Source organism: Meriones unguiculatus, chromosome 10 (genome assembly GCF_030254825.1).
Source record: "Meriones unguiculatus strain TT.TT164.6M chromosome 10, Bangor_MerUng_6.1, whole genome shotgun sequence".
Taxonomy (NCBI): domain Eukaryota; kingdom Metazoa; phylum Chordata; class Mammalia; order Rodentia; family Muridae; genus Meriones; species Meriones unguiculatus.
Window position 1 is genome coordinate 43,139,222 of NC_083358.1, and position 20,063 is coordinate 43,159,284.

General features: G+C 50.9%; 1 protein-coding gene across 7 annotated transcripts in view; it reads right to left on the bottom strand.

The window, feature by feature from the left end:
• Positions 1-20,063, bottom strand: part of Cacna1a (calcium voltage-gated channel subunit alpha1 A) — a 214,131-nt gene that overhangs the window by 165,562 nt on the left and 28,506 nt on the right. For all 7 annotated transcript variants that reach the window (XM_060392361.1, XM_060392357.1, XM_060392356.1 and 4 more), the window contains exons 2-3: positions 2,892-2,997; positions 1,694-1,833 (exon numbers count right to left, since the gene is read on the bottom strand). In XM_060392361.1, the coding sequence (XP_060248344.1) occupies positions 1,694-1,833; positions 2,892-2,997 (246 nt within the window). The remainder of the gene's footprint in view (positions 1-1,693; positions 1,834-2,891; positions 2,998-20,063) is intronic.

A 20,063-nucleotide genomic window follows, 5' to 3' on the forward strand; every position in this document is an offset into this window, starting at 1 on the left:
CCTGGGGTGGCAGCAAAATCTGTAGAGTCACCAGGACGAACAACATGCCAATAGGAAAGAGAAGTGAAGGAGGTGTCCGGGGAAGTGGGGTCTAGGAACTGCGCAGCTGAGTGACTCAGAAAGAGCAGAGGGAGGGCCCCTTCCAGTTGTTACAAGGCTGCCAGGACCACCCTGGGGTCTGACAAGGGTCGTTGGAGTCTCTGCAGAGACTGGCCATACAGTCACTGTCCTATTTAGTTTTAATTGCCAATTTGAGACAGCCCAGAGGCACCTGAAGAAGCCTCAGTTGAAGGACTGCCTAGATTAGACTGGCCTGTGGGCGTGCCTTCGTGGCATTGTCTTGATTCTTAATTGATGTGGGGGGGGCAGCCCAATCCCTGGGCAGGTGGTCCTGAGTTGTAAGAGAAAAGCTAGCTGAGCTTGTGCCGGAGGGTGAGCCTTCAAGCAGCATTCCTCCACAGTTCCTGCTTCAAATTCCTGCTTTGACATCCCTCAGTAAAGTAAATTAGCAAAATACATCCTTTCTTCCTCTAAGTTGCTTTTGGCCAGATAGTTTTTATCACAGCAACAAAATGAAAAGAACAACTTCCCAAACCCTCCTCCATTTGCTTCTAAGCACAAGCTCACATTTCCCAGCTTCCATGACTGACTTCTAGCCAATATACACCTCTTTTTTTCTTGCAGTGATGGAGGTCAAACACAGGGCTTCATGGAGGGCAAGAGCTCGATCACAGCCCCTGCCACTGGAACATGAACAGCAGAGACAAGGTACAAGTCCTTTCCAGCCCTACAAACTACGGCTTGAACAGTACACACCCTCACACACTCAATGCCACACACTCACACCCACACACACCAAAACACATACCCACAAACACACGCCCACATACCTGTACATGTTCATTTGCCTTTCTTGGTTTATTGTTAACAAATGCAGAGTTTGGGCAAACTGGAGCTTTACAGTAAAAGAGCCACAATATGGCAAGGGCTCTAAGCTGTCAACAATTTGGGGAGATTGCCAACAAGAAAGACTGCCAACAAGAAAGCACCAGTTTTGAATTTCAATGAGCAACACACTTCCATTAACTTGAAGCCATTCCTAGTTTGGAACCATTTGTTGTAGCAACCAGTGTGGGAAATGAATATACATTTGCATTCACCCAGAGCTCATTCCTTGCATTCACATCTGCAAGTCTGTTAAAGACATGAGGAAAACCTGCCAAAGGACCATAAGGTCCCGTAGCCATAAATCCTCAACACACAGCCAGCACCAGGAAGGAAAGACACCCTGTCACCAAGCAAAGGATGAGACCCACTAATGAGGGTCTGTCAGATACCTTGGTTTGTAGGTTTAAATCCCAGTCCCACTGCTTAGCAACTGGAGGATGTTTATGCATCCTGGGTGGTGGGCTGGGAACAGAGGCATCTTCTGCCCTCTTTTGTTATGCTGAGGACATCACGGCCATGACAACTGTAGAAGCTGCCAGCTACAACAAGCCATTGTTTTAGTTCTATTAGGCAGCACTCTCTGATATAGATGGTGGAGACAGCATAGAGGGGGCGGGGGGAGAAGACTGCACAAAACAACCCTGGGCACAGGTCTCCAAGCCCAGCCCTTGCCACATGTCATGAAACTAACAACACCTCGACATCCTTTAAAAAATACGGTAAAGAATAGAATGCAGTTGCCTACCCTGTTAGCACCACGACAAAGTCCATGACGTTCCAGCCATTCCTCAGGTAGGAGCCTTTGTGGAAGGCAAAGCCAAGAGCCACGATCTTGATTCCAGCCTCAAAACAAAAGATTCCAATGAAGTATGGTTCCGTGTCATCCTGGAAGGGAGAGGAGACAGCGTCAGTGGCATGGGTGGTGTAATTTCCCCCAAGGCAGCACACCCAGGCATGTGCACCCCTTCCCTCTCCCAAAAGGCCGAGTGAACAAAGGCGGAGACCTCCGACACTAAAGGAACATATTCTGGAAGTTGAGCTTCCTCGGACATTGTGTCACAGTGAAGGAATCCTAGGAACAACTTCCTGGCTATGAATCCTGATTTCCCACCTTCAGAGATGGGGCTGTTGCCTTGGTGGAGGCTACGGAGGTCAAGAACACATGACTGTGCAGTAGAACCTGGCCTAGAATCCACCAACGAGAAGCTGAGGGTGTGGATCCAGAAGTAGATCTCTTGCCCAGAATTCCCTAGTAAGGGTTGGGGCATGGCTCATTGCTAGAGAGCTGGCCTAGCATAAGTGAGGCACTGGGTTCATCCTTAAAAATAGCAAAATACCAAATAGGTAATAAATAAACAGATCAAGTCTGTATTTGACTTCTGGTAGAACAAAACAACCACAAAAAATGATATAACTGAGACAATGATGGCTCTCTGGACATTGGTTCTGAGGCATTGCTGATAGTTGTGCTGGGTACAAAAACCATGATCTTGGAAACATGAGGTACCTGCACTTTTAGTTATGCAGTCATAAGGACATGGTTGTTGACTATGGATGTGTCCTAGAATACTTCTGATGAGGAAGAGGAGGGCAGAGGGAAATGAAGGCCAAGGATGAATGGGGGGGTTGGCTCAGCAGCTGAATTTATGGAGTAGGTTCACAGTGGCTAACTGCTGTGTTCTATACTTAAGTACAGTCACATTTTCTTCATGAAAATTTTGTTTCTGAGCATGAAACATAAAATAGGATTTGGATTGAGTATGATGTTTTCACGGACAGTATGATGGTCACTGTGCCCTGGTGTGTACCAGGTCTGGCTTTCAAGGATGGGGTTGGGCATCGAGGGCCCCCATGTCTCCAGGTCACTGGTGATTTGCAAGGCAGGCCTTCTCCCACACAGCTCTCAGCCCAGGGACCCGGACCCCTTCCACCTCGTTGCTCACCAGCCGCTCAGACATGGGTGTCTTGTCGTCATCAGGGAGGTGCTGCTCCAGGGCCAGGACGATACAGTTAGCAATGATGGTGGCCAGGATCATGTACTCGAAGGGAGTGTGGGAGTTAAGGAGCAGACCCCCAGTGGCTTTGTGCTTAGCATTCTATCCTCTCCCCGCAACCTGACCCAACACCCCAGCCCACCCCTCAACCCGGAAGCCCTCAGCCCTTCACATCCCTAGCCATCTACACACACAGCCACCCACTTCATGTGGGCACCCTGTAGCTCCCAGCCTACACCTGTGACTTTTAAAATGTGTTTCTATTAGGACATACTAACTACATGGGTCATATTCAAGCCCCATCCCACTCTCTTGTACTCTCCCTTCTCTGTCCTTTTTCCACTTAGTCCCCTAGTCCCTCTTCTGATCTGTGTGTGTGTGCATGTTCACATGTGACTCAGTGGGTTTAAGTTGCTGGCAGAAGCACAGGCACCTCATAGGTGACCACACCCCCGGAGAAAATGTCACCCCACTAACTGCATGTAAGTCCTCAGGGACTGATGAAGCCTTGTGACTCCTCTTTCCTCTATGACATGGTGTACACAGGCCCAGTCTTGTGCAGATAATCACCACAGCGTGGGTTCAAGAGTGCCACAGTGTGCCAGGCCCCAGCTGCCCTCCAGTTCTTTCATTCTTTCCACCCCTTCTTGGACACACTTGTCTCCACCCCTGCAAGTACACAAGCCGCATTGCCTGTGGGGTTCACGGCCTACTACTACAGAGCCAAGGGCAGAAGAGGGCAAAGTTCCCAGGCTCCAGCACACACTAGCTAGTGCTCAGTGCAGAGAGCCCTGCCCTCTGCATGGGTGTGCTAACAGCCAGGAATCCAACCGGCCAGAGATGAAAAGTATTCAGAGAGAAAAGCAATGTGTCGGGTTCAGCACATGTTCGGACCCTAAACGGCACATAGCAGCAACTAATTAGAAATGTGGCCCCGTGCCAGGTCTTCTGCATCACCCAGGGATGAGCTGGCCTCTCTAGGAGGAGGTGGGCGGGTCTGGGGGCCAGGGATTGAGTGTCTGCAGATTTTATTAATGGGGTCAGGAACTGACCCACTGGGGACACTGACGGGGTGACAACAGGTCAACCTATCATAAGATGGTGACTTCTATGGAAAGGATGGTGAGACGCGGTGGTCAGAGGGACGGAAGGCGCTCACTCTGTAAAAGGCCGGCTACACAAGCCCCAGGACCTCAGCTGAAGCCACAGCGCCCACATAAAGCTGGGGATGCCTGTGTGCATCTGAGACCCAGGCACTGTGGAGGTGGACTGGACCCCCAGAGCTGCATCAGGGGCTCCCGCTTTACTGAGACACTGTCTGCCCGACACTGGCATCTACACACACACCTACACATACATACACCCACACAAGCATACACACACACTCACTCACTCACTCACACACACCGAAACACTGGCCTGCCAATCCTGGCAACCCAAGCCAGACCCCAGAACCAAAATGGTGCAAGGAAAAAAAATGACTCTCAAAAGCTGTGCACACCCTCCCTACTGCACAAAATGTGTATCTTGCATGCATGGCCCCTCCCCCACAGATTTTACAAAAACACCATAGAGAGGTATCAGTTCTCACTCCCACTAGAACCGAAGGAAGCAAAGCAAAGCAAAGCAGAACGCACTGAATGCTGGGAGGTTTTGGAGGGGCAGGGCTCAGCCTAAACCTTGAGATCATGAGGCCGAGGGAGGAAAACCAGGCACAAGTGAGCAGACGGCCCCTGTGTATGGAACACACAGACCAGCAGGTCTTTCTGGGAGGGGGCCACTGGGGGAGAAGAAAGTGATGACTTCCTGTGTGGGAACCCGATTCACAGTTACACAACACTGAGACCAAATGTCAGAGGTGGCATTTAGGAGGCAGAGGCAGAAAGACCTCCGTGGTTTCAAGGCCAGCCTGATCTCTAAAGCCAGCTTTAGACCAGCAAAGGCTACAAAGTAAAATTCACTCTTGGGGTGGGGTGGGCTAGAGAGATGGCTCAGCAGATAAGTGCTCTCATAGAGGACCGAGTTCAGTGCCTCTGGGCACTGCACTGAATTCATCCTCTCTGTGTCTCTCTCATACACACACACAATCTTTTTTTGGGCTGGAGAGATGGCTCAGCTCAGCCATAAAAGGCAGAGCCTCACAGCCAAAATGTATCTTTTTAAATCAGTGCTGGCCAGAGCAGGCACCTCATTATCTGACACTATCTGCGCCCCTGTCTCTCACCCCAGGAACTGCCTGCTGGGTCCCACTGGGGCTCAGCACTTGGGAGGACCCATGGTGCTCCTATGCAAGGGCTTGGCGCACAGACTAGTTCACGGTAAAATCACCCCGTTATCTGGCTCAGCCTCTCAGAAGCAAGCGTAGTCCAATAGCTTGGGGCTAGGAGTCTTGGAGCTGAAAGGCTGAGTGTGAACATGTGGATGGCTAGACATGTGACCACCGTACCCTGAGTACCCTGGGCTCCCAGCCTGACACAGTGCCTGAGGGGCACTGTCCTGGGCACCATGGGGTGTGGAGCAGCGTGTAAGCCTGCTATCTGTAAAACCAAATATATCCCTGAGTGTTCCCAGGGAGTGCCCCCGGGGAGAGCGCGCCCTCCTATCCCGCACAGCCAGAACAGTCTCCTCTCAGTGTTTCCCTTTGGAAAGTTAACTAGCCTGGTCTCCCATTTGAATCCAGATCTGTTTGGCAGTTTGCTTGGTGTTTTGAGGCAGGGTCTCACTCTGTAGCCTTAAACTCGGAAGCCTCCTGACTCAGCCTCCCAAGTGATGGGACTGTATTCAGCCACTGTATTCTGGAGGTGCTGTCAAACCCCAAACCATCCCTTAGAAGGTTGAAAGGAGCTAAGCCTGAACCCATTTTCCAGGTGGAAAAGGAAAGGAGGAGGCAGTAAATGTAGGGAGTGTCTCTGCGAGGGAGGAGAGCCAGGCTTTCCTGTTTGGTGTCAGTCTCACTGCCCAGCTGCAAACAGCAATTTGGAAAGACAAAAGCTTCTCACAGCCCATCAGTGACTGGCTTCTTGCCTCTCAGCACTGCAGGTCACTAGCCCCAGAACAAAGCCTGCAAAGACTCCCCTCTGTCTCAACCCTGCAGTTTGGAGAACAAGAGCCAATATTTGCACACAGAGAAAGCAAGGCCAAGCCCTCGCTGACGATTTGAATGAGACTCGCATCCTAGCCCAGCCAGCCCGCCCACCCAGCCCGAGTGGCTGCTTCTTCATGGAGCCACAGTGGCATTCCTTGGCTTCCTGTCCCCAGATGGCTGCCATGGAACTGCCTTTGCAGCAGCTGACACCACATTTAGGTGCTGCTGTGTCAGCAAGGTTCCTATTGCCTAGGCTTCAGAACCCAGAATTCCCCAGGTCTGAAAGGAAGGCTTGGCAAGCAGGAGGATGGACAGTGAGACCCCATCCCTTCCCTGCAGCCTCACTGTATTTTACTCAGTTTTCACAGGGCTGGGGATGGTACCCTGCACCTCCTGCATGCTGAGCAAACGTTCTATGTCTGAGTCACATCCTCAGCCCTTTTTCTACTGTTTATTTCAAGACAGGCTCTCACGCAGTCACCAAGGCTGGCCTCCAAGTCACTCTGCAATCCAGGCAAGTCTTACACCTGCAACTCTCCTGCCTCAGCTTCCTGAGTCCTCAAAATGACAGACCCACACCCCCAGGCCCAGATCCTGAGGCTATTTCCTTTTCTTTTGGTCAAATGAAAACACATGAGCTCCGAAGTGTCATTTCCCAGACCCCGAGTCAGTGATAGTGGACCTGCACTCTGGCTATGCAAAGCAAGCTCTCAGCATCATTGCCATTGCGGCTCTTCAAGGATGCAGTCTGACCCAGCCCTCCCCCACCCCTGCATCTACCTGCTGAGTCAGGAGGAGCCTCTGGAACTTCTGAGGCTGTGTGCAGCACAGTGCAGGAAGCCTCTGCTCTACGTAAGGGTGGGTGGAGCTGAGGCCTCTGAGGGCTCTGAGTCCTCTCAGCAGGAGGGGCTCTTCTCTTTCCTCCCAGTTTTTACCTTCACATCCAGAGTTCCTCTGAGCTCAAGTATCCTAGATTCCCCCACTCAGGCCAGGGTGCTGAGAAGACACCCCACATCTGAATGAAGCAAGAGTAATGTTGGGGTGGGGGTAGGCAAGTGTGTGTGAGCACACATGACCTTTCATAGGTCTCACTTGGAAGAAAGGCTGGGTCCCCTCCTCCATGGCCCTGGAGCCTTCACAGCCTCCTTGACCTGTTTCTTCTATGCTCTGTTTTGCTCACTCAACTCCACACATGATGTCTCCAGAATTTCCAAGCACCCCAGGCATGTTTGTGCTATAGGACCTTCCCATGTGCTGTCCGTACTTCTGGTAGGATTCCGTCCCTTGCTTCCTCAAGATTTCTACTCAAGGGTCACTTCCTTCAACTCTTTCTCTGCTTTACTTCCCCACACACTGTATTTAAGAGACCACTATATTTTCCATCTTCATCTTGTCCATTGTCTCCCCTCTGAAACAGGTGTGACACAAGCAGGGGTTTGCTCTGGACCCCTTTTCTCCAGCTTGTCCAGTTCCCCTAAGAAAGCCTGTGCTGTACACCAGGTATTTTATCTGAGGGAAGGCGGGGGGGGGGATGGAAAGGGGGAGGTGCTGACCTCTGTATCTCCTCCTTCACTCCCCCTTCACCTTAGACCAAGCCCCTCGGGATATGTGAAGTCTACAATCAGGGACCTGGAAAGGTCGCTCTGGTTAAAGCATTTGCTTCACATGGAACCCATGTAAAAGGCCAGTGCTGAGGAGACTGGGACAGATGGCTCCCCGAATGGATCCATAGCAAGTCTTGATGAACTGGTGATTTCCAAGTTAGAAAGATGTCCTGTCCCAAAAGAGGTGGATGGCCTTTCTGAGGATGGCACCCAAGGCTGTCGTCTGGCCTCCACACACATGAGCCATAACACAGGCAAACACACAGCATTTTTTTTAAAGTCTTTTGTGGAGCTGGAAAGATAGGCCACTGGTTAAAAGCACTTACTTTTTCTACAGAGGACCCAGGTTCAATTCCCAGCACCCACATGGTGGCTCACAACCATCTATAACTCCAGTTCCAGGAAACCTGATATCCTCTTCTGGACTCCAAAGGTACCAGGCATACGGATGATGTACATACATACATTCAAACAAAATACACATATGAAAAAGAAAAAAAATTAAATATTTTGAAATCAAAGTCACTGGAAACCAAGATGAGTTCCTGCCATGAAGAGGGGAAAAGCCTGAGGCAGAACGGAAGGGAGCTCTGCTCTTTGTGCCTGATCTGTTCCCAGCTCACAGCCGAGCTAAGCAATGCCAGTGCTGGCTGCACAGTTCCCTGGGCACTCTAGAGAGAAAGTCACTATGTCAGCAGGTCTAGAGTCTCTAGGCAGTGAAGAGGCCAGAGGGAGGCAGGTGGGTGAGGAGTGCAAAGAAGAGCAGCCGGTCTGCTGGGAAGCCAAGCTGCCTCCCCACGGACTCCACAAGTCTGGAGAGCGCAGCCCTGCTGACTCGACCACAGCCTCCTCAAAAGGCCCAGTGGGACCCACAGAGCATCCTGGTAGGAGATTGAAAAACTGCTGAGGGGAAAGGCGGGCTGCATGCACTCACAGAACCTCGCCCTTTGGGAATCAGTCCATCAAAGAAAAGCCACTTCTTTACGTGGACACGGCAGCGGGTGTCAAGCCTTCAGAGGCTCTTGGTGCAGGCCCCAGTCTTCCAGTCTGCTCCCATGATGCCCTCCACCCCCACTTCAGCTCCAGCCTCAGAGGAGGTCTGGTGACTCAGACGACCCTGTCCCCAGAAGGGGTTTACAAGGGGCATATGCTGAGGAAGTGCTCAGCATGAGTCAGCCTGTCTTCGGGAGAGCAGCTCTTACAGTAGTGACCTGATACCCAGCTTCCACTACTTTCTGTTTCCAGCAGGAGGGCCAGTGCTTGCCACAACCCGTACATGCCGCGTTTACCACCACCGCCACCGAATGAAGCACTGGCCCATGCGTTCCAGGCCCACTCACAGCTCAGCAGCTGTTGACAGGGAGTGGCAGTAGGCAATGTGGCCAGGGCTGTGGCCCATGGGGTCACTTGCAACTACCCTGGAAGATGAGTTCTGGTCTTAGCCCAATTGTTTTGGATGAAATCAAGGTTCAGACAGGCTTTTTAGAATTAGAGGCAGGAGAACAGTGATCACACCCAGCCACAGCATGTCATAGCCCATAACTTATTTTTACTCTTTTTTTTTTTTTCTTTTTGCACTATGAGGATGGAGCCTACAGTCTGACACAGGTGAGTGGGGTCACACTGAGCCATGCCCCAAGCCTGGTCACCAGCTCCATCAATATATTTTTGTAAGTCAGAGCCACCATGAGGCGATTTCCCCTCCTTCCTCTTCCTTCTGCGCTGCCTCGGATGGAATGAGAGCTCACAGACGCCAGCTGGGCACTCTGGCACCGAGCAGCCCCAGCTCCCACTCGCCATGCTTTGAAGCATGACTTTTGCCTGTGTTTAAAAACCAGAAGGAGGCGAGAAAACCCTCAGAAGCAACGAACCTGGGCCCAGAGGGGCTCACAGAGACTGAGCCACCAGCCAGGGAACCTTCGTGAGCCTGACCTAGGTCCTCTGGATATGTGTTACAGTTGTGAAGCTCGCTGGTTTTGTGGGACTCTTAACAGTGGGGGCTGTTTGTGATGCTTTTATTTGCTCTGGGGACCCTTTACTCCTACTGGGTTGCCTTGCCCAGCCTTAACAGGAGAGGACGTGCCTAGTCTCACTGCAACTTGATACACCACGGCTGGCTGATATCCATGGGAGGCCTAGCCCTTTTCTGAAGGTAAATGGAAGAGAAGTAGATGGTGGGTGGGTGTTGGGGGAGATAGGAGTGGGGGAAGGAACTGGGAGGAGAAGAGGGAAAGGAAACCAGTTGAGATGTCAAAATAAGTAAGTCAATCAGTAAGTAAGTAAATAAAAAATCACAGTGAGGGTTTATTTGGATTTTTTGTTTGTTTTTGAGGCAGAGTGTTACAATGTAGCCCATGCTGGCTTTGAACTCATAGTGTTCTAACCATAGCCTCTCATTTGCAGGGATCACAGATGTGCTCTACCATGCCTAGCCCTGCCCTTGGAACCTTAGCCAAACAGATTGTATTTCACCCAAGATCTAACTAACTGCTACTATTAATTCACTCATTAATGGTGCTGGGGCAATCTAGGGCCTCACACACTGGCAAAGGCTTTATGGCTCAGCCACAACTCAATCTAATTCCCCAGTGATCAACCGCAGTGTGGTGGCCACACCCCACAAGCCCATCGGGAAGGAGAAGTCATGAATGACCAGTCCAGCTCTCACCGACTACATTAAGTCTCCAGTTGTCAGGCAGGCCTTTGAACTCGAAGCAGCAGTCACAGCCAAAGCCAGAAAAGGGCTTCCCACCCTCTGTCCAGCAGTGGTCCCATGAGACAACCTACCAAAAGGTCGGCCAAAAGGGCATTCAGCACCATGGTCAGCAGCCAACAGGCCCACGACAGGGAGAGTGCCAATAGGGTGTGCAGAAAGAGCTCAGCACCTGAGTCCAGGCTTCGGGTCTCTGAGGTCACACCTCACCCCCAGGAGGGTGAAGAAGAGAGATTCATCACGTCTTTAAGAACATGAATAGCTAGCTGCTGTCCTGATACAAACCACTAACTAACCCTTCCCCGTCATTTTCGGGACACAGGCAGGTACATCTCTGTGAGTTCAAGGCCAACTTGGTTTACATAGAAAGTCTCAGGCGAGCCAGGGATATATAGTGAGACTGTCTCAAAAAAATATTTTAAAGACTTTAAGTTGTTTTGTCATACTGTTCGTTGGATTTTATTCAAGGGATTCCAAGGCTTTTGTTCTGAACAAAGTCTCCTTGGAGGGCAGATACACCTGTGTGCGTTCAACACTGGGGGTATGCTGCCTGAGAGACCCTAGAACAGACACGTGTGGGGCCCCAGGCGTCTCTCTTCAGGATGCTGAGACCAGAGGGTTGAGTCTGTGGCCAACCTCGAAGGCTACAGACTAAGACCATATCTCCAGACACCCTCACCTCCGTTGAGAGGTGTCAGTGAGAGAGTTCTGGGGCTGCTGAGATAGACAGAGGTGGCTTTGGCTTGGGTAAAAAAATCTTTCTCCTAGCCTGTTTCCTCATGGTGAGCTGTGAAAAGCAGCCAAACAGAAAGCGCTCACCAGTCAGTGAGGTTTCTATCGTTTACTCCTGTTCCTCCAAAGACCAGAGCATTCAATATGCTGTGAACACAAAAGGTGAGGCTCATCTCATTGTGACTGAGCAATGAAGTTTATTGTGTTTAACAGCAGCTGCTGTCACCGGAATTGCTCCCCCTCCAGCTTTCTCTTTCTCCTCCACCCCTCTCTCCCCTGTTCCTCTCCTCTCCTCCCACCTCTCTTCCCTTTCCCCTCTCTCTTTCCTTCCCTCCTGCCCTCTCTGCATCCCAGCCTGGCCTCAGTCTTGTTCTTCCTGCCTTTACCAGGCCCCCTCCCTCCCTCGATAGTCTTCCCTCAGATCTAAAAGCTGTGCACTGCACTTGCCCCACTGAGTGTGACATTTATTTGACTTAGTTGTCTGATTAGGTCAATTGCCCTCGCTAGAACGACAGTCCCATTAGGGCAGGACCTGGGCTCATTCTAGGCCACATCCCTAGCATTTTTCTGAGTGTGGGATATACAGAAGCTGCTCAATAAATACAGCTAGCCCAATGAAAGCACAAAGGAGCACATTTTTTTTCCCTTGCAGAACTCTGTGTCAACAACTTCCTCTGATTTGCTGGGCCATACACTATCCTGGACACATTACTGCCTAACAGTATGATGGGCCTCGTTCTTTTAAAAGGTTGCAAATTATGAGTGGCTGCCTCATCATTTATTTAACACTCTCCCAGCACTTCAGCTGGTCTCCATTCCTGGCAAAGCCGGCCTGACTCCTCTCCCATATCTCTGTGAGCTTGTGAGACCTTTGGAGACACAGATGGGAGGTCTGAGGGAGTGTATATCTGACACTCATTCTCACGTGAGTCACCCCTGAACTTATAAGGCTGTATATTTTCCATTAAAATAAAGTTATATGCAGGGCTGGAAACATCTTTCCTGCAGACACCTGCAGCCAAGACTGTGACATCTGAGTTCAAACCCAGGACCCACTCCATGGAAGAGAGGACCGACTCCTACAAGTTATCCTCTGGCCCCCACACTTGCACATCCACATGCAAAATAAATAAGCAAAATGTACAAGAAATGGAAGTGCTCTGAGGGGCTGGGGAGGAAGCCTGAGGGGAGTGCTTCCTGAACATGTACCTGGCCTGGGCTCCGCCCCAAACCATCCCTGTAAAGTGACCAGTACAGTCACGTGTGTTTCATCTGAAATTAAACCCACAATTTAACCAAACTTTAAAAAAAAAGCTGAAACAAGGAAGACACACATGAACACTCACTCATATGGTCTAGAAGTTTCCACATCAAAAAGTGAGTTCAACACCACCCCTCCAAGCTCCAGGAGCAGCAGCAAGGCCTGCAGTGCTGAAAGGATCCTGTCCGGTGCGGGCCAGTCTTACACTGTCCGTTTTGCTCCCTCCACACACACACCCCATGACAGTTTTCATGTTGCTCCTCCCTCAGCTCCATTTCAGTGTCACGACCCATGTCTCCTCCGGTCTCTCCTCCATGGCACCCTCTCCAGCCCTCCTCTCTGTCTGGAGTCATGGCCTTCTCCTTTCTGCTATTTCTCTTGAAGCCAACTTCCCACCTGCTACTCACAGAGCCATCCTCAGGTCTCCCTACCAGCCTTCAGCCTTCCACATCACACCCTCCCTCTCTCCACTTCCTCCCAAACAGTGCCCACCCTAGACGGCTCTCCAACAATCTTGAGCCACAGAACATTTCCAAAGAATACCAACTACCTAGACTGACACCTCTGAATGCAGCCTTAGGCCACAAATGGGACCACTGGTGACCCCCATGTTCCCATGGGAGAGACAGCAGTGAACCTCTGCTCAGGGGCAAGAATGTTGCCTCGGGAGAAACAGCTGCTCCCCCACGGGCACAAGTCCCACCCTCGACTCCAGCCTGAGCCTTCACACCACACCACCACCCTTCAGAGAGAGAAGCAGCCATGGCATGCCCTCCGGCCTCCTCCTATTCTTTGGGTTCTGCAGGCCCAGGAGGTGGAGCCTCTCAGCAGGGACACCCCGCCCCTACAGCAAGGCCACCCTTGACCTCAGCTGTCAAAGCTTGGAACAATTTCCCCATCTAGTTTATCTTTCTCTCGTCAATCGTTTTGTCATCTGTCAGTCTGTGTATAACTGTCATCTGTCTACCCACCATCTATCTACCTAATTATCCTCTATCCATCATCTATCACCTACCAATGCTCACTCTAACACATCTGAGGCAGGGTCTTGCCTTTGCCCAGGCTGGCCAGCCTTTACCCTCCTCGGCCTCCCAGCTCCTGCAAGTTCGGCTTCCACACTGGCTGTCATGAGATTTGTCTGTGCTCAGACTCCTTAAACCTCCCCTTCCTAGAGTCCTGCCTTTCTCCTAGCCTCCTGGCCTCTAGTCCCAACTTTTCCTTTTCCCTTCCTTTTGTTCTACCAAAACTCAAAAGGGATCAGTCCTAGGCAATTACTCTTTCCATGTGCAGCTATGATCCCACGTGCATGCATCTGTCTATTTGTGTGCCTAATCTATCCATTCTTTCCATCCATCCATTTGCTCATTCTTCTACCCACCTGCCTGTCCTGCTGGCTATCCATCCCTCTGTGGAGCTACGTATATGTATCTATATTTATCATCTCTCCACTCTTAAGCCTGTCTTTTCCTTCTCTTGGGGAATCTTGTGCATTTCTGGGGCTGGCACTCTCTGTTGCTCCAGAAAGAACAAGCCCCATCCTGCTCAGAGCTCAATGGAGAGGCAGGCTTGGAGATGAACAGTTTCACCCACAGCCTACGTCTCTGCCTTCAGCTGAGACAATGAGCTACCAAGGAAGACTGGAGGAAAAGAATAAGATCAGCCGTCTCCTCATTTTCTCCTACCCAGTGTGGCCCTAGTGATGGCTGAGTCCGCTAGTGCCTTCTCAAGGGACTTTCACACAGTGTCTGTCTTCATCTCTTAAGGCTACCAGAGCAAACTGACCACCTAGGGTGGAGGCCATGAACTTGACAAGGTCTTCAAAAGGCCCAGGTGTCAAAATAAAGGTCCAGCTTCAGGGCTGGCACCGGGAGGTGGGGGCGTCTTTAAGAGGAATAGCCTAATCAGGGTGAGGCAGGAGGATCAGGATTTTGAGTTCCAGATGAGTCTGGGGCACCTAGTGAGAACAAGAGCAAGAGAGAACAATAGAGAGGAAAGAGGAATGGGGTAGGGAACGAAAGGAAAGGAGGGAGCAGGAGGGATAAAAAGGAAAAGAAAAAAAAAAAGAGTTGGAGTCTAGTGGGAGGAAGTTGAGTCCCTGGAGACATGCCCTTGAAGGGGACTGTAGACTCAGCTGGCCCTTTCTCTTTCCTTATTTTTTACTCCAGATGTAGGCCATTTCCTTTACCAGAGGCCCCAAGACACACATCTACTCAGTCCTGAAATGGAACCAAAAGAATCATGAGCCAAAATTAACCTTTTCTCCTCATAAGTTAATTGCCTTGGGTGTTTTGCTATAGTGACAGAAGGCTGATAAATACAGTAACTCAAAACAATGGAGTTTGAATCTCCTGATGTTCCAGAGGCCAGCTGTCCAAAATTATAATGTCAGCAAGACTGATCCCCTTTCCCTTCTGCCTACTACTGATGCCTGGTCACTTTTCTTGTCTCTCTGCATGTCACATGGGTGATTTGTGTGGCCAGTTTCTCATACTGGGCATAGTGCTCTGGCTCCTTCTGGAGGACCCCAGTTCTGAGGAAAAAGCCCTAAGGCTTCCTATATGCTCACCCAGTCCCCAGCGAGGAACACTCTTCTGGGAGTCTGTGGACCCTGGAAGAGGTAGAGGCTAAAGAAGGCGGGTCACTTGGCTGGACCTTGCAGCTTTATAGCCCGCCCACACTTCCTGGTAGCCCCCTTCCCTAGTTGGTGGGGGATGCTGCTTCTTAGCTTAGTCCTGCTGATGGGGAGTCCTCCACTGAAATGGAATGAGGCCCCTGACACTGTGAGCCTAAGCATAGCCCTCCTCCCTTAAGCTGCTTCTTAGCAGATATTTGCCATAGCAAAGAGAAAAGTAACTCTGCCCTATCAGAGGCATCTGAGGTAGAGAAGAAGGTGGCTTGATCTTGGGTGGCAGAGCCTGGGAAGGGGACATGAAGCCTGATTTCTGACACAGCATTCGTAGGACCTAGTGGGTGCATGAGTCCTGGGAAGGATGGCCTTAGGGTGCCTCCCTTGCCTGATTCTACATGCAGTGAGGTTAGCCTGAAGTAAATAGATTTAGGGAGGGAGTTGAACAGTTTGGTCTTGATACTGTAATAGATTGAATAGCGTTCCCCAAAACTGAAGGTTTACCTGAGACCTTGGGGTGTGACCTCATTTGGAAATAGGGTCTTTACAGATCCGAACTAAGTAAGAAACCAAGCAGATTATGCAGGGTTAGAGCTGAAGCAGGATTCCACACGCGTTTTCACTGTAGAAGACATGATGGCAATGGCCATATGTCAGCTAGGGGCTGCAGGGATATGACCACAAGCTAAAGGCTGCCTAGAGAGCCACCAGGAGCTGGAAGAGGCAGGAAGCATCTTGCTTTGTATTTGCATATGAATTAAACAGACATTCTAGAAAGCTCTGAAACCCTGCTGAAATGTACCTCTGTGTTTTCCCCAAGTATCTGGATCTGTCCAACCCTTCCCTCGCCAGCGCTGCGAGGCATGAAGAGTCTCCTTGCTTGGTCATTAGAAAAAAAAAATACAGCAACACACTGCACCCCACTCCCAAAAGCGCTCAGTGTGCAAATGCTATTGATTTAATCCAGAGCCTCTGGCAGCTGTCCCAGGAGCTTCATCAATACGAGACCCAGGACCGCAGGAACATCGGTCAGGGCCAAGATTTTCCTGCCTGGGTCTCTGCTGACCCTGACTGAATCTCTCCTCATGATGAGGGGCATTTACAGGAAGGGAAGGGATGGGTGCCATGGCTCTGAATCCTGCTTAGGTGGACAAAAGGCCTTGAACTTGATGTGCTTCTAAGCCACTTGAATCTTTTGTTAATTTGCAACGAGGGCTGAGTCCTCAGAGCAGTAAGCCACCAGGAACAGTGGAGAGAGAAAGAGAAAAGCTAGAGACTGGAGAAGCCCAGCTTAAGATCCTGGCTGGGAGAGGAATACCTAGAATAAGGCAGAAAGCCCTTTAAAGTGAAAAGCTGGCAGGGCATGGGAGTGCACACTTTAATCCCAGTACTTGGTAGGCAGGACAGGCAGATCTCTGTGAGCCCCGGGCCAGCCAGCCAGCCTGGGCTACACAGTAAGACCCTGCCTCAAAAAGGATCAAAAGCCAAAAAGAGAAGATGGGGATGAGTAAGAGCTAAAATGAGTCGGAGCAGATTTCTCCACCCTTCAGCAGGATGCCCAGAAAAAGAGGGAGGGGGTGCAGGTGAGGGGTCTGTTGCCTGGGGCTCATGAAAAGGAAAAGCAGAACAAGATTGAAAAACAGAGAAAGAAAGTAAAGCCCTGCAGAAAGAAAGGGGAGGCGGGGCATACTTAACTGGAGCTTCAATATAGGCACCTAGCACAAAAAAAGGAAGATAGGTAGCCAGCACAGGCTACATGCTGTTGCAGTAACAAGCAAGCCCTAAATCAAGGCAGCTGAAAGCCCCATGGCTCTTTTCCTGCTGAAGCAATGTGCCTGTGGCAGGTGGGGTGGGGACTGTGCCTCCTCACTCCAGCATTGGCTCAGGACAGAACCTCATGCATCCCAGACTGCAGGTACCGAAACACAGAGAAGAGGCCTTAGAGAATGGCTTTACAGTGCAGACAGAGCCCACACCACTCCTGTCATGATCACTCCCACCACGTGGCCACACCTGATTTCAAGGATGTAGCTGAGACTCTACGATGGGAAAATGTCAGTTGAGCCAGGCTCAATGCTTCAGGCCTGTGATCTCAGCACCAGAGAGGCCAGGTCTTGAGAGTTCAAGACCAGCCTCAGGTTTCCCTGACTCAGGAAAGCAAGAGACGCAGACTGGCCGAGAGGATGTGCCCTTGCACGGCTTGTCCAGAGCCAAACAGCTCTGCAGGATGACAGAGTGGGATCCGAATCCAGGGCTATGGCCGTGGTTGCTCTGCCCTCTGCTCTTAACAACGAGGCTAAAGGCTGGATAGCAGGCGGAGTCAGCTGGAGGGACCAGACAATAGCCTGAGGGAGGGAGAGACGGAAGGAAACAGAAGCCTGACAGAAGCCTAGGGAACTCTCTCTTTAGAAACAAAGCCATGCTGGAAGCATGCGGAAGCGGGGCGGGGAAGGGGGCCTCACAGGCGAGGGCGCACACAGGTGCAGACATGTGTGCCCACACACGCAGAGGCAGGGCTAGGTGTCTAGCTCTTTCTCTGCTCTCCACCTTGTTTTGTGAGACGGGCCTCTCGCTGAACCTGGAACTCACTGACTGACTAGGTTGGCCGGCCACGAGTCCCAGGTATGCCACGGTGCTGGAGTCACAGGTTCACGTCACTGCCCTGACTGATATGTGATTCAGGCCCTCCTGCGTGCAGGGCAAGCTCTTATCCAGACTAAACACAAACTCCGGCTCGCCTGTGATCCTCCTGCCTCAGCTCCCCTGAAGCAGGGTAAGCACTCGTGCGCCTAAGAACCCAGAGGGCTAAGTCATTGGGGGAGCAGTGCTGAGAAAGGCCCACACTGGGACTCTCCCTCCAGAAACTTCCATCTGCACCGCGCTGAGGATGCAGCAGATTCTGGCCACTGTAGCATCTGCTCCGGAGATGCAGGGACAGAGCCTGCCAGGCCCTTCGTCAGCTGTGCTGCCCTCTCCGGACGTCATCCTTGCTCAGTTCCCAGAACTGTGGACTGCAGTTGGCTGGCCCTGGCTGCACCTCTAATGGCTCCTCCCCACCATTAATACAGGCCAGCTGGCCTCTGTGCACTGGGGCCAGCGGGAGGGGGATGGGGGAGAGCATGAATGTCAAAGTCAGGTAGCCCAGGTGAGCCCTCAGGCAAGACCCGTCAGCTCACTGCAGCCGTTTCCATCCTGTGTCCTGCTGGGGATCAGAGCTCCTCACCTATGTCCAGAGACCCTACTGACCAAATTCAAATTACACTTGGAATCTGAGGCTGCCCGAACTGGGTTAGGTCAGGGGAGGCGTGAGAAATGACCTTAGGCAGGTGCAGGTCTTCTGCAGGGGCTGGGGGTGGGGTGGGGTGACAACACCCTGGGAGGCTGCAGGGAAATGAGTTACACAACACAGCGAACACAGAAAACACTGTCCAACGGCAGACCTCAACACAGCAAACACTTAAAAGGTGTTTGGCCACAATTCAAATTTTAATCCTCCGGAAGGCAGCTTCCCACACTGCACTGACTCTGGTCAGCAGCACCCATGCGGACCTCACTGTCACTTCCTTCTCTCCCTGCGCCTGCCCTCGCTTCGGCCCCTCCCACACAGTGCTTCCAGGGGAAACAGGACTTGTGAGGCATACCACTTCCTTCTGCTGCTCCCTCGGTGGCTCCAACCCCAAGCAGAAGTTCACGGTCAGGCTCTGTCCAGACTGCTTACCTTCCTTCTGCCTCCACCACTGCACTTTCCCTGCCTCAGCCACAGACTGTAATTACAATCTTTAAAAACAGTAGAACAACTTATTATGTATCAAGCTGCATGAAGTAACGTGTGGCTCATTTTAATATTTCCCTAACTGCAGGCAACAGACAACTTTCTGTCTTGTTAAACTGTATGCAGTGCATTTAAAAAATATTTCCATTATTCTTTATTAATTGTATGTATGATGAAGCCAGAAGGGGGCAATAGATCCCCCAACACTGGAGTTACAGACAGTTGAAAGCTGCCATGCAGGTGCTGGGAATTGAACCTGGGGCCCTCTGCAGGTTTTTAACCACTGAACCATCTTCCCAATTCCTAATATACAATGTATTTATTGGTTTTCTTTGTTGCTTAGCACATGCCATCAGGTAACTTGTATCTAGCAATTCTGTTGCTTTTACCTCCTCTTGAGAGCAGTCAGTCCCATGAAGGCGGGAACTCCTGTTTGTGTTCTGTTTCTTCAACATTTTACCTTTCCCTCATGGTACCCTCCATCTACTTCCGACAGGTGAAGGTGTAGCTCTGGGAAGCAGGGCCACTTTTTTGCCCATTTTAGAGACAGAAAACAGATATCAGCAAGGTGTTTGTTAAGTGGCTCAATGCCCAACTGCACCCTCCCCTAAAGCAAGGGTGAGTCACTAGTACCATCACGACAGTATATACCATGCCAACTGCGTGCCAGGCAGTTTCTCAGGGCTTACAGTACTGCACAGGAAAAGCCAGAAGGTGTCCTGCCTTCCTGTAGGGAACCCAGACAGCTGTTATAGGCTGTCTTTTCTGACCCCAGTGGTCACTGTTCCATGTAGAAAAGAGTATCTGACAGGGAGGTTGGCCATCTTCCCATCATGCAACTGTCTTGCCTTCAGTACTCTCTGAAGACCTATGAGTCTTTGCAATCTGTTTGAGTTTTTATTGCTGTGACAAATATCATTACCGATTTCACCTCAAACTTCCAGCTAACAGCCTATTATAGAGGGAATTAAAAGTAGAAACCTAGAGACAAGAGCTGAAGCAGAGGCCATGGAGGAGGGCTGCTTACTTGCTTGCTTAGCTGCCTCTCCCCTCCCCCCACACTCTGCTTTCTTATACCACCCAGGACCCAAGGGTGGCAGCCATGGTGGGCTGGACCCTCCCACACCAATCATGAATCAAAAATCAGCTCACAGACTTGCCTACAGCCCAACCTGATGGAGGCAATTCCTCAACTGAGGGTTCTTCCAAGATATGTCTAGGCTGGTGTCGAGCTGACAAAACCAACCGGTATAAGGTCCAAGGGCGGACACCTCCCTCATCATTTTCTTTTCATCCCACATGCAATGGTCAATTTTAAGTGTCAACCT